The sequence below is a fragment of the Pristiophorus japonicus genome, chromosome 3, assembly GCF_044704955.1.
Source record: "Pristiophorus japonicus isolate sPriJap1 chromosome 3, sPriJap1.hap1, whole genome shotgun sequence".
Taxonomy (NCBI): Eukaryota; Metazoa; Chordata; class Chondrichthyes; family Pristiophoridae; genus Pristiophorus; species Pristiophorus japonicus.
The window spans coordinates 199,886,548-199,908,207 of NC_091979.1; the positions used below are offsets into that span (position 1 = coordinate 199,886,548).

The 21,660-nt window shown below is 48.6% G+C and overlaps 1 protein-coding gene across 2 annotated transcripts in view; it reads left to right on the top strand.

The window, feature by feature from the left end:
- The first annotated feature begins 863 nt into the window (after window positions 1-863).
- The window catches only part of LOC139260070 (neuropilin-2-like), a 186,957-nt gene continuing 166,160 nt past the window's right edge, over window positions 864-21,660 (top strand). For both annotated transcript variants that reach the window (XM_070876200.1, XM_070876201.1), the window contains exon 1: window positions 864-1,682. In XM_070876200.1, the coding sequence (XP_070732301.1) occupies window positions 1,616-1,682 (67 nt within the window). In that variant the 5' untranslated portion in view covers window positions 864-1,615. The remainder of the gene's footprint in view (window positions 1,683-21,660) is intronic.

A 21,660-nucleotide genomic window follows, 5' to 3' on the forward strand; every position in this document is an offset into this window, starting at 1 on the left:
ATATATAAAGAGAATGTGTGTATATATAGATAATATATATAGTGAGACAATGTGTGTAGATATAGATAATATATATAAAGAGAATGTGTATATATAGATAATATATATAGTGAAAGACAATGTGTGTAGATATAGATAATATATATAAAGAGAATGTGTATATATAGATAATATATAGTGAGAGAGAATATATAGTGAGAGAAAATGTGTGTATATATAGTGAGAGAGAATATGTACAGTCTGTGAGAGATAATATTTAGTGAGAGTGGTATGTCCAGTTTCGGTATAGAAACAGATGTTTACAGTGAGGGAGAATGTGTGCATTTGCATTTTTAAAGCTTTTACTTCCAACATGATCACGATGTACCTTAACCCCTAAATGATTGATATCTTTGAACGGAAACCCACTGTACAACCCGAGTGTCTCGCTGTGTGGCACAAGCCCCTTTGAAAAAAAGAAGAAATCACGATGTGCGCGTTTGCTGATATCACTCTGTCGTGTCTCTCCTGCCGTGTGGAATCAAATAACTTTTATGTCTCTTTATTTCATAAGAACATAAGAAATAGGAGCAGGAGTGGGCCATTTGGCCCCTCGAGCCTGCATTACTGGTCATGAAAGTCTGTTTTTGCAAAAAAACACAATAAATACTTGCAAACACACACATACACACGATTCAAATTGTTGCTCAAAACCGTCAGTCCTCGCGTCTGAATCCTTTGCTAAAGGGAGAAGCGAGCAGTTTATGAGAAGATTTTGGTCGGGTTTTCTTTAAAGGGGGTGGTAATTCTTATTGTGGGTGTGTGTGTGTGTAACCAGGAGCGTGTTTTTCTCTCGCAGTTAGTCGGGCTCGCTTTAATCGCGGCCCTGGGAGGGCGTGTGTGTGTGTAATGCGATAGTCCCCATTTTTTATGCTTTCGCCATCCTCATGCGAACAGAACAGTTCGAGAGCAGGAAGGGAAGAGGAGAGAGAGAGCGCGTACAGAGGAGCGGGAGATCAGAGGCGACACATCTTTTAATGCAAGCCAAGAAATTCACAAGTGGGGTACCGCACATTCGGGGAAGTTTTCCCTCTCTCAACTTGTATCTATTTTGGCACGGAGCTAAGTTCGAAGGAGGTTTTGTGTGGATGAGAGCGAGTTCCTGCTGGAGGACTCTGTTTTAGAAAGGTGCAGTCGGGTTCAGTAGCGCTGCCGACCCAGCCGCAATTCTCGGGTCTCTGTGTGACTGAGAGATTGGGGGGTGCCTCCTTGTTGTTCGCACGGCGTGTTATTCAGTGTTAGACCATCCCCAAGGATGTAACAGAGAGAGACAGGAAACCTTCAAACCGGCTATCGGAGAGGAAGTGACACCATTCCAGGCTTAAAGAGAAAAGGACACATTTTTCGTTCTGTAATTGTTTTTGAAGAGCGAAATTGTAGTCTGGAAAACTAGCCGAGAGGCAGAAGGAGAGAGAGAGAGACAGTGTGTGTGAGAGAGAGAGATCACACACCTCCGCCAAGTGGGAGAAGGAGACAGCCAGAAGCAAACGGAATATAACGGGACACAAATACACCAGAAGAGATCAGAATTGGAATTTACAAAAACAATAACCAAGTCCTGCGGGGACACGGGAGAATGGCACCGACCGCGCTGCTCTACATCACTTGCTGTTTCTTTTTCAAACTTGGCTTTGGGCAGAACGGTAAGGCACGATCCCCAAAATAACTTTCCCAACGACTAATAGGAGTTCCTGCGAACAGGGAAACGATGTAATGTTTTATAATTCTCCTCCTGTGCCATTTGAATGTGTCCGGATTGCGAGTCCACAGCATTCCGCTCTCGGGTGTGTGTGTTTATTAGGAGTTTGTACACATTGACACATCATTTTTTTAAACTATGAAAACCTTTCTGTTCCCCTCCCTGCCGACCTCTAGAAAGAGAAGTGGCAGATGTGGAATTTGGCGGGTGTTGAGAACACATCTGGATTAAATAAAGCCTTTTTCTAAGAGCGAGAAAACAGAATAGGAAAGAATGGCAATCCGACGGGCGGTTACCCGGCACTGCAAACCCCAAACAACAAGCTCTGCTTCTCGGCGGCATTTCTAACTCGTTCACGGGCGAGGCCGGGGGGAGGGCAGCTTGGGCTCCTACAGGTAGAAGAAACTTGGGAGCACGGAGCAACGGGTCGGCGGCACAAGGCGACGTGGCTCTCTTATGAGGCAATATCCTAACTTAGTTGAATTTTATTTTGGAAATGAATGGACGGGAAAAATAGGGAACTGGAACCCAATTTCTCTATCTGTCACTGTCTCTGTCTTGCTTAGTCTCATTTCCGTGTCTCTCGGTTTATGTGTCTGTCTGTCGCCGTCTCTATCTCTCTGCCTTTCTGTGTGTGTGTCTGTCTCTATCACTCTGTGTGCCCGCCTCACTTTCTGTGTCTACCTCCATGCGTGTGTCTGCCTTTCTGTCTATTATCTCTGCCTCTCTGTTTTACTCTCTGTCTCTCTCTGCCTCCCCTTGTCTCTCCCTCTGTCCTTCTCTCTCTCTCTCTGTCCCTCTTTCTGCCTGTCTCTCTGTCTGTCTCTGTCTCTCCCTCTCATGTACAATTGGCGAGTTGGAGATGGAAGTTGTGAATGAGAGGTTCTCACATTCTTTCCGGGTGCGCGGCTCTTTCACTGAGCCGGACCCCGCGGTACCGACCCAGTAATCGGGGGCTCGCAGTGGTCTGTTTCACACAGAAATCCCCGTCTCTTGTAACCGATTCCCGCAAATATTGGTCGCTCCCACAGTTGTTCCGGGTAATTGTGTTTAATCCGGGTCTTATTCTTCTTTAATCCCAACATTACTGGGACAGAATTCCTCTCTGTAAATCAATAGAAAGCCCCCCGATCCAGTGCAGGGTCTGAGCTCCTTCCCCCGCCCGGTCTCTCCGCTCTCAATACTGAGTCAGCAGCGCCCCTTCCGAGAGTGTCTGCTCACAGCCCGCAGGAAGAGAGTACGGGAGAGTGACCGCTCCGGGTCCGGGAGAGTGACCGCCCGGGGTCCGGGGGAGAGTGAACGCCCCGGGGTCCATCCCAGAGAGTGACCGCCCGGGGTCCGGGGGAGAGTGACCGCCCGGGGTCCGGGGGAGAGTGACCGCTCCGGGTCCGGGAGAGTGACCGCCCGGGGTCCGGGGGAGAGTGAACGCCCCGGGGTCCATCCCAGAGAGTGACCGTGCGGGGTCCGGGGGAGAGTGACCGCCACGGCTCCAGCCCAGAGAGTGACCGCCCGGGGTCCGGGGGAAAGTGACCGCTCCGGGTCCGGCCCAGTGAGTGACCGCCCGGGGTCCGGGGGAAAGTGACCGCCCTGGCTCCAGCCCAGTGAGTGACCACCCGGGGTCCGGGGGAAAGTGACCGCCCCGGCTCCAGCCCAGAGAGTGACCGCCCGGGGTCCGGGGGAGAGTGACCGCCCCGGCTCCAGCCCAGAGAGTGACCGCCCGGTGTCCGGGGGAAAGTGACCGCTCCGGGTCCGGCCCAGAGAGTGACCGCCCGGGGTCCGGGGGAAAGTGACCGCTCCGGGTCCGGCCCAGAGAGTGACCGCCCGGGGTCCGGGGGAGAGTGATCGCCCCGGGCTCCAGCCCAGTGAGTGACCGCCCGGGGTCCGGGGGAAAGTGACCGCTCCGGGTCCGGCCCAGAGAGTGACCGCCCGGGGTCCGGGTGAAAGTGACCGCCCCGGCTCCAGCCCAGAGAGTGACCGCCCGGGGTCCGGGGAAAAGTGACCGCCCCGGCTCTAGCCCAGAGAGTGAACGCCCGGGGTCCGGGGGAGAGTGATCGCCCCGGGCTCCAGCCCAGTGAGTGACCGCCCCGGGTCCGGCCCAGAGAGTGACCGCCCCGGGTCCGGCCCAGAGAGTGACTGCCCCGGGCTTCAGCCCAGAGAGTGACCGCCCGAGTCCGGCCCAGAGAGTGACCGCACCGGGTCCGGCCCAGAGAGTGACCGCACCGGGCTCCAGGCCAGAGAGTGGCCGCACCGGGTCCGGCCCAGAGAGTGACCGCCCGGGTCCGGCCCAGAGAGTGACCGCCCCGGGCTCCAGGCCAGAGAGTGACCACCCCTGATTCGGCCCGGAGAGTGACCGCCCCGGGCTGCAGCCCAGAGAGTGACCGCCCCGGGTCCGGCCCAGAGAGTGACCGCCCCGGGCTCCAGCCCAGAGAGTGACCGCCCCGGGCTCCAGCCCAGAGAGTGACCGCCCCGGGCTCCAGCTCAGAGAGTAATCGCCCCGGGCTCCAGCCCAGAGAGTGACCGCCCCGGGTCCGGCCCGCTCAGTCCCAGGCACGGTTTCCAATTCAGATTGATCTCCGTGCTTCGCACACTTTGCGCCGCTGCTCTGAATTTCATTCGTATCAGAAACCCACTCACGTCCCATCTACCTGTCTGCATTTGGAAAGCTCCGTGCAGTTTGCGATCTAACAAAACTTAAATCGTTTAATTTAATTTCTAACCCGCGTGTCCAGAAAATAGAGAGAATTTCCAGGCTTTGAATGAGGGTATCTCTCAAAAACAGGGAAAGGTAGTCTCTCCATTCAGACTTTTAAAACAGCTATCCCGCTGTCCCAATGAGCTGGTCGCCTCGTAGCACAATGCTCTTTCACAATAATAGTTGTGACCCTCTGTAATTGCAGTTGCGAGCGCGAACCTTTTGGTGTGGCCCTAAACGGCGTCGTCTCAACTATTTATACGAGTTCAGACTTCAGAAGCCAGCGTGGAGACTGCACAGTTCGGTGCAGTCAGGGCGTTGAGTTCAATCCCACTGTGAGAATTTGAATTCAGTTTAGAAGAATATATGTTTTTTAAAAAACAGTAAAAATGGCCCAGAGCTATCGGATTGTGGCTAAAAGCTCCAACTGGTTCACCCGTGTCCTTTTGTCCTGATCCAAGCTGGTTTATATGAAATGTATACAATGTATCATCATCATCATCATAGGCAGTCCCTCAGAATCGAGGAAGACTTGCTTCCACTCTTAACATGAGTCCTTAGGTGACTGAACAGTCCAATAGGAGAACCACAGTCTCTGTCACAGGTGGGACAGATAGTCGTTGAGGGAAGGGGTGGGTGGGACTGGTTTGCCGCACGTTCTTTTCGCTGCCTGCGCTTGATTTCTGCACGCTCTCGGCGACAAGACTCCGAGGTGCTCAGCATCCTCCCAGATGTGCTTCCTCCACTTAGGGCGGTCTTTGGCCAGGGTCTCCCAGGTGTCAGTGGCGATGTTGCCCTTTATCAGGGAGGCTTTGAGGGTGTCCTTGTAATGTTTCCACTGCCCATCTTTGGCTCATTCGCCGTGAAAGAATTCCGAGTAGAGTGCTTGCTTTGGGAGTCTTGTGTCTGACATGCAAACTATGTGGCCTGCCCAGCGGAGCTGATCAAGTGTGGTCAGTGCTTCAATGCTGGGGATGTTGGTCTGGTCGAGGATGCTAATGTTAGTGCGTCTGTCCTCCCAGGGGATTTGTAGGATCTTGCGGAGACATCGTTGATGGTATTTCTCCAGTGACTTGAGGTGTCTACTGTACATGGTCCATGTTTCTGATCCATACAGGAGGGCAGGTATTACTACACGCTGTAGACCATGAGCTTGGTGACAGTTTCGAGGGCCTGGTCTTCAAACACTCCTTTCCTCAGGCAGCCAAAGGCTGCACTGGCGCACTGGAGGCGGTATTGGATCTTGTTATCAATGCCTGCTCTTGTTGATAGGAGGCTCCCGAGATATGGGAAGTGGTCTACGTTGTCCAGGGCTGTGCGTGGATCTTGATGACTGGGGGACAATGCTGTGTGGCGAGGACAGGCCAGTGGAGGACCTTTGTCTTACTGATGTTTAGCGTAAGGCCCATGCTTTCGTACGCCTCAGTAAATACATTGACTACGTCCTGAAGTTCAGCCTCTGTATGTGCGCAGACGCAGGCGTCATCCGCTTACTGTAGTTCGATGACAGAGGTTGGGGTGGTCTTGGACCTGGCCTGGAGATGACAAAGGTTGAACAGCTTCCCACTGGTTCTGTACTTTAGTTCCACTCCAGCGGGAAGCTTGTCAACTGTGAGGTGGAGCATGGCAGCAAGGAAGATTGAGAAGAGGGTTGGGGCAATGGTGCAGCCCTGTTTGACCCCGGTCCAGACGTGGATTGGGTCTGTAATAGATCCATTGGTAAGGAGTGTATACAGTGTATATGGAGGAGAGGGATACAGTGTATATGGTGGCGAGGGATACAGTGTATATGGAGGAGAGGGATACAGTGTATATGGAGGCGAGGGATACAGTGTATATGGAGGAGAGGGATACAGTGTATATGGAGGAGAGGGATACAATGTATATGAATGAGAAGGATACAATGTATATGGAGGAGAAGGATACAGTGTAAATAGAGGAGATGGATAGAGTGTATATGAATGAGAAGGATATAATATATATGGAGGAGAAGGATACAGTGTATATGGAGGAGATGGATAGAGTGTATATGGAGGAGGTTGGTACAGTGTGCGCTTCAAGGATAGGCATCTAATTTATATGGGGATACAGTGTCTTTGGACGAGTATGGTTTATATGGAGGCAATGAAAACTGTGGGTCAAGTTTCGGCCTGAGTAGCTCCTATTTTTTTGGAGCAACTAGTTTAGAATGGAGTATCTTAGAAATTACAATTCTCGGCATTTAGTTTGCTCCAGTTCTAGTGAGTTAGAACAGTTTCATTTTAGAACAGAATTTTTTTTCAAAAGGGGGCGTGTTCGCCCACTTACGCCTGTTTTGCAAGTTTAGGCAGTAAAAACTTGCTCCAAACTAACTTAGAATGGAGTAAGTGTAGATTTTTGTACGCTCAGAAAACCTTGCCTACACTTAGAAATCAGGCGTATGGATCGAAAGATGGGGGATGGGGTGGGGTGGGCGGACGGGGAAGGGATGTTTACAAACATGAAACACATCACTTTTACAAATAAAGAGCCATCATCAATAATAAATGCTAAATAAATCAATAAATCAACCAATAAATCAATCAAAAAAATAAAAAAATAAAAAATAAAAAAATAATTTAAAAAGTCAATAAATAAAATATTAAATTTCTACTCACTGACTGCAGCACCGAGAGCCCTTCAACGGCGTGCTGGGACAGCCACCCCCCCCCCCCCCCCACCGCAGTGTCCCTCTCTCTCTGTCTCTGTCAATGTCTCTCTCTCTGTCTGACAGTGTCTATCTCTCTGTCTGTCAGTGTCTCTCTGTGTTTCTGACAGTGAGGGGTGGGGGGAGGAAGGGAGAGGGGGAGGAGAGGAGGGAGGGAGGGGAGGAGAGAGAGCGAGGGGGGAGGGGAGGAGAGGGGCGGAGGGGAGAGAAGGAGGGGGGAGAGGGAGGGAGGGAGGGGAGGAGAAGAGAGGGGGGGGGAGACGAACGGGCCCGGTCGATGAGAGGAAGCCGGGCCGAAGACTTCGGGCGGGGCCCGTCCCCAGCAAAATGCCGGGTGGGTGGGCCCCACCGAGGATGTGGAGGGAGGGGGAACAGCTGAACGGGAGGGAGGGAGGTGGGGAGTGGACCGGACTGGACCTGAACGGCGGGAGTGGGGGGGGGAGAGAGCCGGAGCGGGAGCTGAACGGGGGTGGGGGGAGCTGGAGCGGGAGCTGAAGCTCAAGACGAGGGAGGCCTGAATCCGATCTTCGCCGCCCCAGTGAGCCCATTTGGCCAGGGCTAGGGGCGGCATGCTTCAGGCCCCTCCCATGCAGCCTCGACGGCCTGGAGCTACTGCACATGCGCGCACACTCTAGCGCACATGTGCAGAGGTCCCGGCATTGTTTTCAGCGCCGGGACCTGGCTCCACCCCTCACAGCTTGTGCTGCGCTGCACCAAGTGCCTGGAACATTCCAGCAGCGGGGAGAATACCGAGGAAAGTTTTAGGCACGGTTTGAGCGCGGAATTCAGGAGTGGCTCGCGGGGTTGTGCCGTTCTAGGCGCGGCCCGAAACTTGACCCCTGTGAGTGTAGTCAGGCTACCTGACATTCAAAGGTACTTTCCAGTATCCGCCACTGGAGCTGAAATCCCTGTTGATTTTCCTCTCTGTGGCACAGGGTTTTTTTAAAATTTCAAAATATACTTTATTCATATAAAAATTTGTACAGTACATTCAAAAGCATTTCAATACATTTAGCTGCGGTCAGCAATCCCATACACTGTATTTGGCTGCTGACGGCAGTTCCGTGTGATACATTTCCTTGCTTTCCAGTGTGGCACAGGGGTGGCAAGGCCAAATATAGAATCCCTGCTTCATGGTGGCTGAGATCAACTTAACTCATCACACACCAACGCTCTACCCTGACACCTTCTGGTCTGGATGGCTCAACTACTCAGTGGCTTAACCAATGGGATAACTGTGTTTGTGTGCATTGTATCAGTGGAGAAGCTGTGTGAGAATTTGAACAGTGTGTAGGACCTCATGGTGAGGTGTCCATTTTATTATCCAAAGTTTAAGCCAGAAGTGTCACCTATTAATGTGTCTCAAAACTGGCATAGCTGGAGAAATACGGACGTCATCTTGAACAATGGCATGTCCTATTCTCTTTGTGAGATCATTAACACTCCTAATTCTAATATTCCAAGAAGTTCCATTTCCAGGTGTCCCATAACCTAAATTAAGAGGGTATCCTTCTATCCATCTCTGGCACTTGGTGACACAGTCATTCCATGTTGCCTCCACATTTTGTTTGTTAATGAGGTCGTTGCTTCAGCTCTGATACCACTTAAGCATCAGGCAGTAGTTTTACCTGTGTCAGCTCCTCTGAATTTTCCTCTTGTTCCTTCTAAGTTCCAACTACCTTGTCCGAATCAATCTTCCTCTGCCCTGATATTTTTCTCTCTCCCTATTTCCACACTAACAATTAAATGTTCCTGTACATTTTTGGGCTGTGTTTAGTTTATGAAGGAAGTGTTTAAAGCTGCACGGGAATATTTTGGTGCAAGACTCATTGCACATAATTTCTTTCTCAGGACTTCAGAGTGGTGGATCTCTTTAGCTCCCTCTACCTTTTCCTTCCTCTTACAGTCTTCGGGTTCTTAAAGCTCAAGCTTGGCATTGCCTAATCACCGTAACCTGATTCACCCCATCATCACTCTTTTCAGACTTAGTGTTGTCCTGCACTAGGGTTTACAGCTAGATTTCTCAATACAAGAAAGAAGGAAAGAAAGACTGGCATTTCTAGAGCGTCTTTTAAGGCCTCAGGATGTCCCAAAACACTTTACGATCAATTAAGTACTTTTGAAATGTAGTCACTGTTGTAATGTAGGAAACGCGGCAGCCAATTTGCACACAGCATGGTCCCACAAAGAGAAATGAAAGAATGAAAGAAATGACCAAATCATCTGTAGTTTAGGTGTTGGTTAAGGGATAAATATTGGCTAGGACACCAGGGAGATGGGGCCTAAGTTTAATGTCTCATCCGAAGGACAGCCCCTCTGACAGTGCAGCACGCCCTCAGTACTGCACTGAAGTGTCAGCTAGGTATTGTGCTCAAGCCTCTGGAGTGCTCAACCTTCTGACTCAGAGAGCATGGAATGCCCAAGCATGTTGTTGCCTGGGCTCCTTAGAATAGCAGGCAACTTGCTACCATCACCACTAGTGCAGCTCAGACCTCCTGCAACACTGGCCCCACCCTGAGAGTGCTGGGCTGTTGTTGGAAGAGTGGTGCACATTTTTTTCCCACTGTAATTTAACTGTGAGTAAAAATAAGAGAATATTTTTCTCTCTCCCTATTTCCACACTAATGATGAAATGTTCCCGTACCTTTTTTGGGCTGTGTTTACAAATAAGAACATAAGAACATAAGAATTAGGAACAGGAGTAGGCCATCTAGCCCCTCGAGCCTGCTCCGCCATTCAAAAAGATCATGGCTGATCTGGCCGTGGACTCAGCTCCACTTACCCGCCTGCTCCCTTAGTTTACGAAGGAAATGTTTAAAGCTGCACGGGGATATTTTGGTGGAAGACTAGTCGTTAGCTGGGCGCTCTGCCTAAATGAGTGGGTTTTTTAAGCTTTGTCTCCTGTCCATCAAAATGAGACACTTTCCCATCTAGTGTACGGCAGCAAGTTCTCTCAGGTCTGTTATAGCACAGGCTGTACACAGATTGAAGCTTGCTCTACGTTGCCATAGCAAAGAAAAATTCAGAAAGACAGACTTGCATTTATATAGCATCTTTTACAATCTCAGCATGTCCCAAAATGGTTCAGAGCCTATTAAGTACTTCTGAAGTGTAGTCACTGTTGTAGGAAATGCGGCAGCCAATTTGCACACAGCAAGGCTCCACAAGCAGCAGTGCAATAATGATCAGATCATCTGTTTTAGTGATGTTGGTTTTGGCATAATGTGTGTCCATGTGGTGCTGATGCTCCCAGAGTGATGTTAGGGAGGGAGTTCCAGGATTATGACCCTGCAACAATAAAGGGACGGTGATATATGTCCAAGTTGATGTGTGTCTTGGAGCGCAACTTGCAGGTGATGTGTTCCCATGTACCTGCTGCCCTTGTCCTTCTCGGTGGTAGAACACTAAGCTTATGGTCAACAGGACTGTAGTGTACCCACGAGATATGGACCATATACAATAGACACCTCAAATCGCTGGAGAAATACCACCAACGATGTCTCCGCAAGATCCTGCAAATCTCCTGGGAGGACAGATACACCAGTATCAGTGTTCTCGATCAGGCCGGCATCCCCAGCATCAAAGCACTGACCACATTCGACCAGCTCCGTTGGGCGGGTCACATTGTTTGCATGCCTGACACAAGACTCACAAAGCAAGCGCTCTACTCGGAACTCCTACATGGCAAACGAGCCCCAGGTGGGCAGAGGAAATATTTCAAGGACACCCTCAAAGCCTCCTTGATAAAATGCAACATCTCCACTGACACCTGGGAGTCCCTGGCCAAAGACCACCCTAAGTGGAGGAAGAGCATCTGGGAGGGCGCTGAGCACCTCGAGTCTCGTCGCCAAGAGCATGCAGAAAGCAAGCACAGGCATCAGAAGGAGCGTGAGGCAAAGCAGACTCCCCACCCACCCCTTCCTTCAACAACTATTGCCCACCTGTGACAGAGACTGTAATTCCCGTATTGGACTGTACAGTCACCTAAGAACTCACTTTTAGTGTGGAAGCAAATCTTCCTTGATTTTAAGGGACTGCCTATGATGATGATGGTCGCAGGTTTGAGAGGTGCTGTTGAAGAAGCTTTGGTGGTGGATGGAGTGAATGTTTAAGATGGTGGCTGGGCTGTCGATCAAGCTGACTGCTTTGTCCTTGATGGGATCAAGCTTCTTGGAGCTTCACCATCCAGGGAAGCAGAGAGTTTGTTATGTGGGCAACAGACATGAGATGCTGGGCAAACGAATGGTGCTAGCTGCTCATATTAGAAGGAAATAATTTTAAAAATTAGGTTCGGAACATTACAATGCAAGATTTAAAGAGTTATATTGAAGCACATGTTAGTCACCCTGCATTTAGGCCAGACCCCAAACTTGAATCTACTACATTCCCTTTGCAAGGAAATAAAATAATAACTTGCAGATAGACTGCATCCCTAGCACAAACTGATGAGGTAAATATAGTATGCAAAGCCATTGCTGACTCCAGTCTTAAATTCAAATGACTCAGAAAGCTGGTTAATAACAGATCCTGAGCAAATGAGCTGTAATCAGGATGGTATAAACTGTATGATTCCAATTGCAGCATTTCCTCCTCTTCCTTTCCCCGCTCTCCCCACACACATAGAGCAGTGATCAGCGTATGTGTCTGATGGTCATTCGATAGTTTGCAAGACTAATGTAACCGCTGGAGAGATTGGAATCAGTAACTCGTTTCTTTTCTAAAACCTGTCTGCAGTTTTGGAAATCCTTCTGTGGCCACAGAACTCATTACCAGAGCCACATCCTGGCCTCTTCCCAGCCTGCATCCCAATCAAACATTATTGTTATTATCTTTTTAAATCCCCTCTGGGTATCTCTCCCCCCGTCCTCCCTCCCGTCCCCCGCCCCTTGCCCCCGTCGCAGAACTCTGTGCCTGTTAAAGAGGAGGAAAGTTGCTTCAGTGTACCGTGGGAACTCTTTTGTAACATAATAAAGGAAGTACCTCTTCACACAAAGGGTAGTGGAAATCTGGAACTCTCTCCCCACACATGCTGTTGAGGCTGCGGGTCAATTGAATATTTCAAGGGAGATTGATAGATTTTTGTTGGGTAAGGGTATTAAGGGTTATGGAACCAAGGTGGGTAAATGGAGTTGAGAGACAGATCAGCCATAATCTAATTGAATGGGGGAAGAGGCTCGAGGGGCTAAATGGCCTCCTCCTGTTCCTATGTTCCTATGATAGAACAGATACCCAATTTAAAAGATCAGATCACTGAGGCTCCTGGAAGCAATTGGCAATCAGCTGCAATAAATAAGAGAAATGTTACCTTTTGAGAATAAACAATGTGGCCACAGGAACAGGGCCACGGTTCCCGCTCAGGTCTGCCTGACATGTTATTTGGTAGACAGGCTGTGCCAGTCCAGGGTTATCCAGGGTCAAGTACAGTGCCAAACATGGCGAGGCAGTTTGTTTATTATGTTTGGTATTACACCTCTCACCATGGAAACGGGGAAGTCGGGTCACCTGCGGGGGAAGGGAGGCTGTCCTGCTGAATGGATGAGCATTGTGTCCCGGCCCTGAGTCAGATTTGGCCAACAAAATGGGAGGGATTCTTTTGTCCTTGTTTAAAGGAAAGCAGATTTCTTCTTTTAACTATTGGGCGCAATGAATAAATCTGTATTCAGTTACTCCTGGCATCGCAACACCTAATGGGGGCTGACCATCTTTCTCCCCTCCCCTCCCCTCCCCAAGGCGCTGACTCACCCGATTCAAAAGGCACCAGCATCCTCCGATATTCGGGCTGAATGTCCACTCTTTGTGCCTGAACCTAGTGAGTGAGCTTTAAGAGACTGCTCAGATGTGGATGCACCACAGCCTGGCCTGATCCACTGATTGACCAACACATGTACATCCCAAAAGGTGTCACTCGGTGGTGATCAAGAGCAGGATCACTGATTTATATTTCCTCCCCCCCCCTTCCTCACCTCACTATGAGCTTAATGACAAGGAGCCCATTGTAGCATCCACTCTACCCAAACAGATCAACTAACCCAGCACAAACCCCTCCATGGCTCCATTTTCCTCATTCCCCCATTCGCGGCCGTGCCTTCAGCCATCTAGAGCACAAGCACTGGAATTCCCTCCCTAAACCTCTCTGCCTCTCCTCCTTTAAACCGTTCGTGAAAACCTACTTCTTTGACCAAGCTTTTGGTCACCTTTCCTAATATTGTCTTATATGGCTCAGTGCAAAATGTTATTTATTAGCACTTCTCTAAAGAACCTTGGGATGTTTTACTACGTTGAAGGAGCTATATAAATGCATGTTGTTCTTGTAACTCAAAGTAATATTTAAACAGTCAGTGACACACTCCCCCAATAGTTTAGCTAATAAATTCACGACACAAAATATATATATATATAGATAACTATAACTCAAAGTTACATGTAAACAATCAGTGACACTCCTGATAGTTTAGCTAATAAATTAACTATGCAATACAGTACTGAATCATACAAATCAGAAAGATACCATGTTCAATCCCCAGTCTGTAATGAGCTAATTGAGGGGCAACCAATTTGCACACAGCAAGGTCACAATCAGCCATGTGATTATGATCAGATAATCTGTTTAAGTTATATTGCAGAGCGATAAATATTGACCAGAGCATCAGGAAAAACTCCCCTGCTCGTCGTTAAAATAGTGCCATGGGATTTTTTACATCCATCTGAGAGGGCAGACAGGGCCTCAGTTTAATGTCTCATCCAAAGGATGGCACCTCCGACAGCGCAGCACTCCTTCAGTACTGCACTGGAGTGTCGGCCCGGATTATGTGCTCAAATCTCTAAAGTGTGATTTGAATTTGGAGTGGGATGTGGAACCCATAACCTTTTGCCTCAGAGGCGAGAGTGCTACCACTGAGCCACAGCTGACATTGCCCCTGGGGCTTTTCGGAAACCCCTTTGGATACTGCTGAAGTCCTCCTCAGGGCGGAAAGCCCCTGTCAGGCCAAGCAACAGACTCACCACATGACATTGAGGGCCCATCCTGCGGCCAATCTGTCGATAAAGCTCCCAAATCACAGTGTTTTACTTTGAAGTCGTCTTGAGATGTCTGTGAATTTCCATAGAATCATAGAGAATCATAGACTCATATAGCACAGCAGGAGGCTATTCAGTCCATTGTGTCTGTGCCTGCTCTTTGAAAAAAACTATCCAATTAGTCCCACTCTCCTGCCCTTCCTCACAGCCCAGCAAATTTTTCCCCTTGAAGTATTTATAGTTTATTTTCTGTTTTTCTCACTCTGTCTCGATCTCCTTCCCTTCCATTACCAGCAGGAGTAAAGATATGGGCAAAGGAAAGACAAAGAGAGAGAGAGGGGGCCCGAGTGTGAGTGAGTGAGAGAGTGTGCTGGAACGAGCAGCAAAAAGGTTGGTGATGGTAGGCAGTGTGAGTTTGCAGAGCTGAGAGCAGCCTCTGCTGGCAAGAGGCCAAATATTTCTACCTTCCTGAGGAAAAGAAAAACATACTTCATTCTAACAGCTGCTGCAGTCTGTCTGCAGCCTGTGTGATGTCAGTCCTGATCCAGGTTGGGGAAACTGCTTCAAAATACTTACTTGTCAATTGCCAACTTGGAACTCCCTTTCAATCTCATCCGGGCTCCCCCGATGATGTGACACAGATTCGGAAGGGCCCAGGTTCCTTCCCTGATTTACACTCAGATTTTGGATTGGAGAGGAATTTTCCCAAGTATTTTTGACCTCTTATTGGCCCTGGGTTTTTCTTTTTTGTGTATCTTTCCCGGGAGATGACATGGCTGCAAGGGGTGGGGGAGGGGGCTTGGGGGGACAGTTTGTAGGAAGGGTTTAATCATTACATTCCAGGAATCATGGGTGTAGGACAAGCTTGATCGGCTAGCTGGTCTTTCCCTGCCCTTCATTTTCATATGTTCGTAAACTATCAACATCACTGAATCGTTCAGCACCGAAGGAGGCCATTCGGTCTATCGTACCTGCGCCGGCTCTTTGAAAGATTCTCGCTCCTTCGCTTTTTCCCCACAGCCCTGCAATTCTTTTTTACCCTTTTCAAGTATGTACCCAATCCTCTTTTTGAAAGTTACCATTGAATCTGGTTCCGCCATTCCTTCTGGCGGTGCCTCCGAGATCGTGACAACTCGTTACGTAATTCTTTCCTCCCCTCATCTCCCCATCATTAATTATGATTGATTCGAGCACATTGGCACATAGTTATCCGGCTCCAACTTCTTAAATTGCAATTTCTATGTTTTTTTTAATAAAATTCTTTCTGAAATGTTTGCGCGTTCCCAAAGCAACATCCTTTTCCTGATTCTAATGAATCTAACAGTACTGGGAAAGATCTTGCAGGTTGAGTGAGTAGAAACTGAAGATCTCTCAAAGTGTTTCTCTGTCCTTGCCTGTCTCGTTCACTCCCTATACTGGGCTCATTCCAAAAGCCCCCCACCCCCTCTCCTTTTCTTTTGTGGATGCCAAAATTGTCCAACTGTTTATGGTTTGTTACTAAATGCCCAGCGTTTTGATTCCATGCTAAGTTGAAGCGCATGACCCGAGCACGACTCATCGTGACAGGAATGCAGCTCGATTCCTAACAAGCGAAGGAAGAACACTAGGCCAAGCACACACTTGCCCCTTGAACTAACTACAGTTAACCACTGGCCTCTTGTCCATCCCCCCTCACCCCTCCCCTTCCTTCTCCCCACCATTTGCACTTGTCCCTTCAGCCTCCCGGGCCCTAAGCTCTGGAATTCCCTCACTAAACCTCTCCACCTCTCTTTCCTACTTAAACCGTACCTCTTTGACCAAGTTGTTGGTCCTAATGTCTGCTTCTTTGGCTTGGAGTCAGTTTTTTTTGTCCGATTATGCTCCTGTGATCACCGTGGGACGTTTTATTGTGTTAACAGAGCTATATAAATGTGAGTGGTTGTTGTTCAATGAGCACTTGTTTCCTTTGAGCAGACCCAACCACCTATTGTCAGCTCCTTTGCCAGTAATGTTTCGCACAATGTCTCTTAGTTTGAGCATGTAAGGAAATAAAAGCAGACCGCAAGTCAGAATCATCTGAACCCATTTATATATTTCTGTCAAATCTTCCATCACAGCTACAAGCAACATGGAGCAGCTGAGCAACAGAAACGTTGTGCAAATATATTACTGTGAATTCCTGGGGACTGAATAACATATGTGGAGCAGGGTGTGACTGCAGTAGTCATTTCAAAGACAACTTTAGCTCCACATATACAAGAAGGAGTGAACATGTGGAAATTCAGTGATGTGGAGAGACTAGAGAAGCTGGGATTGTTCTCCTTAGAGCCTTAGGGAGAGATTTAATAGGTCTGTTCAAAACTGTGAGGGGTTTTGTTAAAATATATAGGGAGAAACTGTTTCTCTGGCAAAAGGGTCGGTAACCAGAGGATACAGATTTAAGATAATTGGGAAAAGAACCAGAGGTCAGATGAGGAGTCATTTTTTAAGCAGCGAATTGTTCTGATCTGGAATGCACTGCCTGAAAGGGTGGTGGAAACAGATTCAGTAATAACTTTCAAAAGGAAATTGGAAAATATACTTGAAAAGGAGAAATTTGCAGGGCAAATGGAACTAATTGGACAGCTCTTTCCAAGAGCTGGCACAGGCACAATGGGCCGAATGGTTTCCTTCTGTTTTCTACGATTTTATGTCTGTAATGAGCCGCTCAGTACTGATACCTCCTGGGCCCTGTTACTTCCATCCACATTTAGGGGTTAGTAAGATGCAGTGGTCCTGGGCTCCTCTGTTGCTGATATTCATGCTGCGGTTGAGTTATGAGCAGTAGCTCTGGTACCCGATGTACATTTGTGGAATGACAGAGGCCGAGCTTCCTTTGAGGAGCTTCTAAACAGATGGGTTTTCCAGATGTGGCGACTGTACAGTCACATGACGCAAATGTGCTGCCTTGGCAATATTTAATAAAAATTATTTACGATCGCCGTTTTGATGAATCTTAAATTTAACCCAATGATTTTATATGCATATATAAAGCATCATAAATCATTCTTAATGTGGTGCTATCTTTCTTTATCATCCATCCATGAACACAGTTCTGAGGAAGATCCTCTCTTGCCCTTTTCTTTAAATGAAAAAATGCAGACAGCCTAATTAGAAATAGAAAAATAGAAAGAAAGGCTTGCATTAATATAGCATGTTTCACGAACTCCTGATGTCCCAAAGTGTTTTACAGCCAGTGAAGTACTTTTTGATGTGTAGTCACTGTTGCTGGATGCTGCCTGCGCTTCCTGCTATGGGAAGATGGGAATATATTGTGTCTGCCCTCACAGGCCTGTCAGGAATCACTTTCAAGAACTGGGAAACACTCCCTACTGCAAGAATCAGATGGGAGGGCAATGCAGGCAAAATAGTTGGAGAGGAGAGCAAGCCTGGGATCAACCTAACTGAGGCAAATAGGGCAGGGAGGGGGTGTGGGAGCTCTAATCCAGCCAATCGAGGGACAGAGAGTGGGGGGGGGGGGGGGGGGAGGGGGTCTACTCCAGCCAATCATGCAGCAGAGTGGAGGGGGGGCTCTAATCCAGCAATTATGCAGCAGAATGAAGGGGGGGGCTCTAATTCAGCAATTATGCAGCAGAGAGGAGGGAGGGTGCTCTAAACCAGCCAATCACGGGGTGAGAGATGGGGTTCTCGAATCCAGACCACCAAGGTGCAGAGAGGAGTTGCGGGGGGAGGGGTGGGGGTGGGAATCGAATCGAGTAATCACGGGGCGGTGGTCTCGAATCCAGACAATCAATGGGAAGGTGCAGGGGGTGGTGGGGAGTGGGGGATCGGGTCTAATCCAGACAATCGAGTGACTGGGATGAAAGTCTCTTCACGTGGCTCAGTGTCAATTTTTCTCATCACGTCCCTGTGAAACGCCTTGCAAGGTTTCATGATGATAAAGGCGCTATATAAATGTAATTTGTTCTTGATGTTGTTGGGTGACCAAAGGCTTACTGCCAGGAATATTGGTTCCTAGGAATAGCAGGGTGATGCAGAAGAAGCGAGTCGGGTCTCAGCGGAAAAATAAGGCTCAATTTTCCCCAGTGATTTGCATCGTTTTGTTTGGTGCACGCCGCTTTTTTTGGCCTAACTTTAAAAATCCAAGTTTCCCCAAAGTTTCTGTGCCAGCGTAACTCAGTTAGTTACGATTTTTTTAGGTTTGTTTGTTTTGTGTCATAGGAAGTGTAACCTGATGTCTGTGTCAGTTTTTCACAATTATGGAAGTTTGGCCAATTTAAATTTCTCCTAGGACGGCGTATGTGATCACTCCCGAAAAACCTTCTGGGCACTTAAGAAAAACCAGCGCACATTAAAAAATCGGCGCAGAAAGACGCCATTGTTTTTGTGCAAAGATTTGGAGGGAGTCAAGAACACATTAAATATGCATCATCAAGCTTAATTTTTTCAAACTTAAAACGCAGGAAATGGAAGTTTAATGAAATTCTTTAAGTTTTAATTTTTAAAAAACTGACACGCCACCACCGAATGTCTCCAAACCGTGCTCGAGAGTCGGAGCATCGGCCAGTAGAATCGGTCCCTCGCCCGGACACAGGAGCTCAGGCCTCGGCTCCAAAAGAAGCTCGGGGGAAGTGGGGGGCTGTGGAAGGCGAACAGAGGGCATGAGAAGCCTACACCACGCATCAAATGAAGCCGGGGAGGGGTTCCCGATCATTGCGCATGCTCAGACCTGAGTGTGGTCCATACTAGGGTGTCAACCTTGGGGAGAGAAAAAAAGAACCTTGTCCTGCCTGCCATTCTGAGCTTCTTGCAAAGGTACAATTTAATCATGGGGGCAACACTGACAATGCCATACCTTGTGCAAGCCTTCTGCATGATGGTGCTGCGGAGGAGACAATTGATTCAACGTCATCGCATGAGGAACCTCAGAGCAGAAGGCCTTACCCACATCAGATATATCCGGTCAGGTGTTCGTACCTGCACCTGAGTGATGCGGACTGTGTAAGAAAGCTGCGTTTCCGCAAAGACATTGTACACAAGATCTGTGAGTTGGTCAAAGCAGATCTGCAAACTAGAAGCTTCAGGAGGACTGCTTTGTCAGTTGAAGTAAAGGTTGCAGCTGCACTTTCATTCTATGCATCTGGATCGTTCCAGAATACAACTGGGGATGTGTGCACCATTTCTCAACATGCAACACATATCTGCATTCGGCAGGTGACTGCTGCACCATATGCCCGGAGGAATGACTACATAAAGTTCCCCATGACCATCCAGGCAATGCATGAAAGGGCTGTGGGCTTCTCCAGGATTGCTGGCTTCCCAAAGGTACAGAGCTGCATTGATTGTACCCACATTGCCTTGCGAGTACCTTTGGAGGATTCCGAGATGTACAGGAACAGAAAAGGCTTCCACTCTGTTAATGTGCAGCTTGTGTGTGGTGACATGCATTGCATCATGTCAGTTAATGCAAGATACCCTGGGAGCACCCATGATGCATTCACCTTACGCAAGAGCAATATATCTGCCATGTTTCAGCAGCAGCCAGAAGGGCAGAGCTGGCTGTTGGGAGACAAAGGGTATGGCCTCGCCACCTGGCTCATGATACCCCTACATGTAACCCGGATGGAAACTGACCGGGAATACAACATGTCACACATTGCGATGCGCAGCATAATAGAGAGGACAATTGGCATCTTGAATCATTGTTTCCGATGCCTGGACTATTCTGGAGACTAGTGGAAAACCTCCCTGAGATTGTCGGTCAGTTCATTGTTGTGTGCTGCATGCTGCATAACTCAGCCATCATGAGGCAGCAGCAGCTGTTAGTAGAAGACCAACCTGAGATGAGAGTGGCTGATGATGATGAGGGAGATGCAGATGATGATGAGGAGGAGGAGGAGGAGGATGAGGAAGCCATGCAACTACCTGAACCCGGAGCATGATGGCGGAGGAGAGCGGGCTGTCTTGCCCCTTTAACCTTTTAACGATTGCTCGCGCTTTGTGCCAGCAGCTCATCCGTGAACGCTTTGCTGCCTGAAGGCTCAGCGGCAACTATTCCACATGGATCATGGGGTCAACTTTCGTCGCTGTCCCGCCCGCAGCCGCCAAGTGCAATGGGGCAGCACTCGCAGATTGGGTGGGAGGGAGAGAGAGAGGTGCAGTGCAATGGGGCAGCTCTGGCACATCGGCTGGGAGGGAGTGCTGGTGGCCATCATATCACGGGCGCCAGTCGGATTCTGCACCATATCAGTGGGACTGCTGGAAAGAAGTTAGGTCAATGTTGCATTACTTTCTTGCTGATGGTGATGTTTAAATTCGATGTGATAAAACCGACTGAAATGTGTCTAAGCTAATGGAGGCTTTTTTTTTGCACCTTGTTGAAAGTCCTTCATTGAGAAGGCCAATGGTGAAGGGAAAATTATTATGAGTGAATGACAAGTGTTCAGCGTCTCACATGTTGTACATCCAAGCTGATTCATTCATTGTCTCACACAATGTACAACAATGTCACTGATGACCATGTCATTTCGGGGTGACACTCGTCCATGTTTGGCCTAACAAAACGAGGGTTGAAGTGCAAGCCTTAAGGTCTGCCCTGCAACTTGGTAAACTAGAGTAATTGAATGGCAGCCTTCCTGCATTCATTGTCGTCTTATGCTGGCCTGATGCCAGGACCCATTATACACTGCAGTCAGATGTGGATGGGAAGATATTTCTGATGAAGCAGATGACCTGAGGGACAGAGGTATGTTTTGTGCAATGCACCATATATGGCATTAAAATGACACACGCACAAACAGAGGATCAACAATGTGAGTGTATTTACAAGTGCACAATGACAAACGTTACATAATATTATCACTTATACATACATTTAGACGAGGAAGCAACACCTACTCCTCTACCCGGCACCATCACCTCTCTTCCTCCCCCCCAGTGCAGCGATGCCCGAGTTCCTCTTCTTCCCCACGCCTACACGACGGAGTGACCCTCCCCTGCCCCTCACTGCCTCTGGTTAAGGAGGTTGTGCAGGAGGTCCCAGCAGATAGGGTCAGGGGTCAGTGAGTGGGGACAGAGGCCAGAGAGTCAAGTCAGTAAGTGAGGTTAGGGGACAGTGAGTGGGGTTTCTCTGGTTGGTACCAAGCTTATTCTTTTGAAAATCTCGAGTAATGGGCACTTCTTGATAGCGGCGGGTGGGGTGGAGGGAGGAAGTGGTGGCAGTCGGTAATGTGGAGGGCCCGGCTTGGGCTTCTTCAGAAGCTGATCTGGGGATTGGAGTGGGAGTGTCATTTGATTCTGTCAATGGGCACGGGGTCTGGGCGTGTTCCCTTATTGAAGCAGCTAACTCCGACATTCCCTCCCTCATGTGCCCTGGCAGTGTGTCAACTACCTGCAACATTCCCACCCTCATGTTCGCCGACAGTGTCTCAGCTACCTGTGACATGCCCTCCCTCATATTGAGCAACAGTGTGTCAACTACCTGCAACATTCCCTCCCTCATTTTCACTGACAGTGTTTGAACTACCTGAAACATTCCTTCTCTCATGT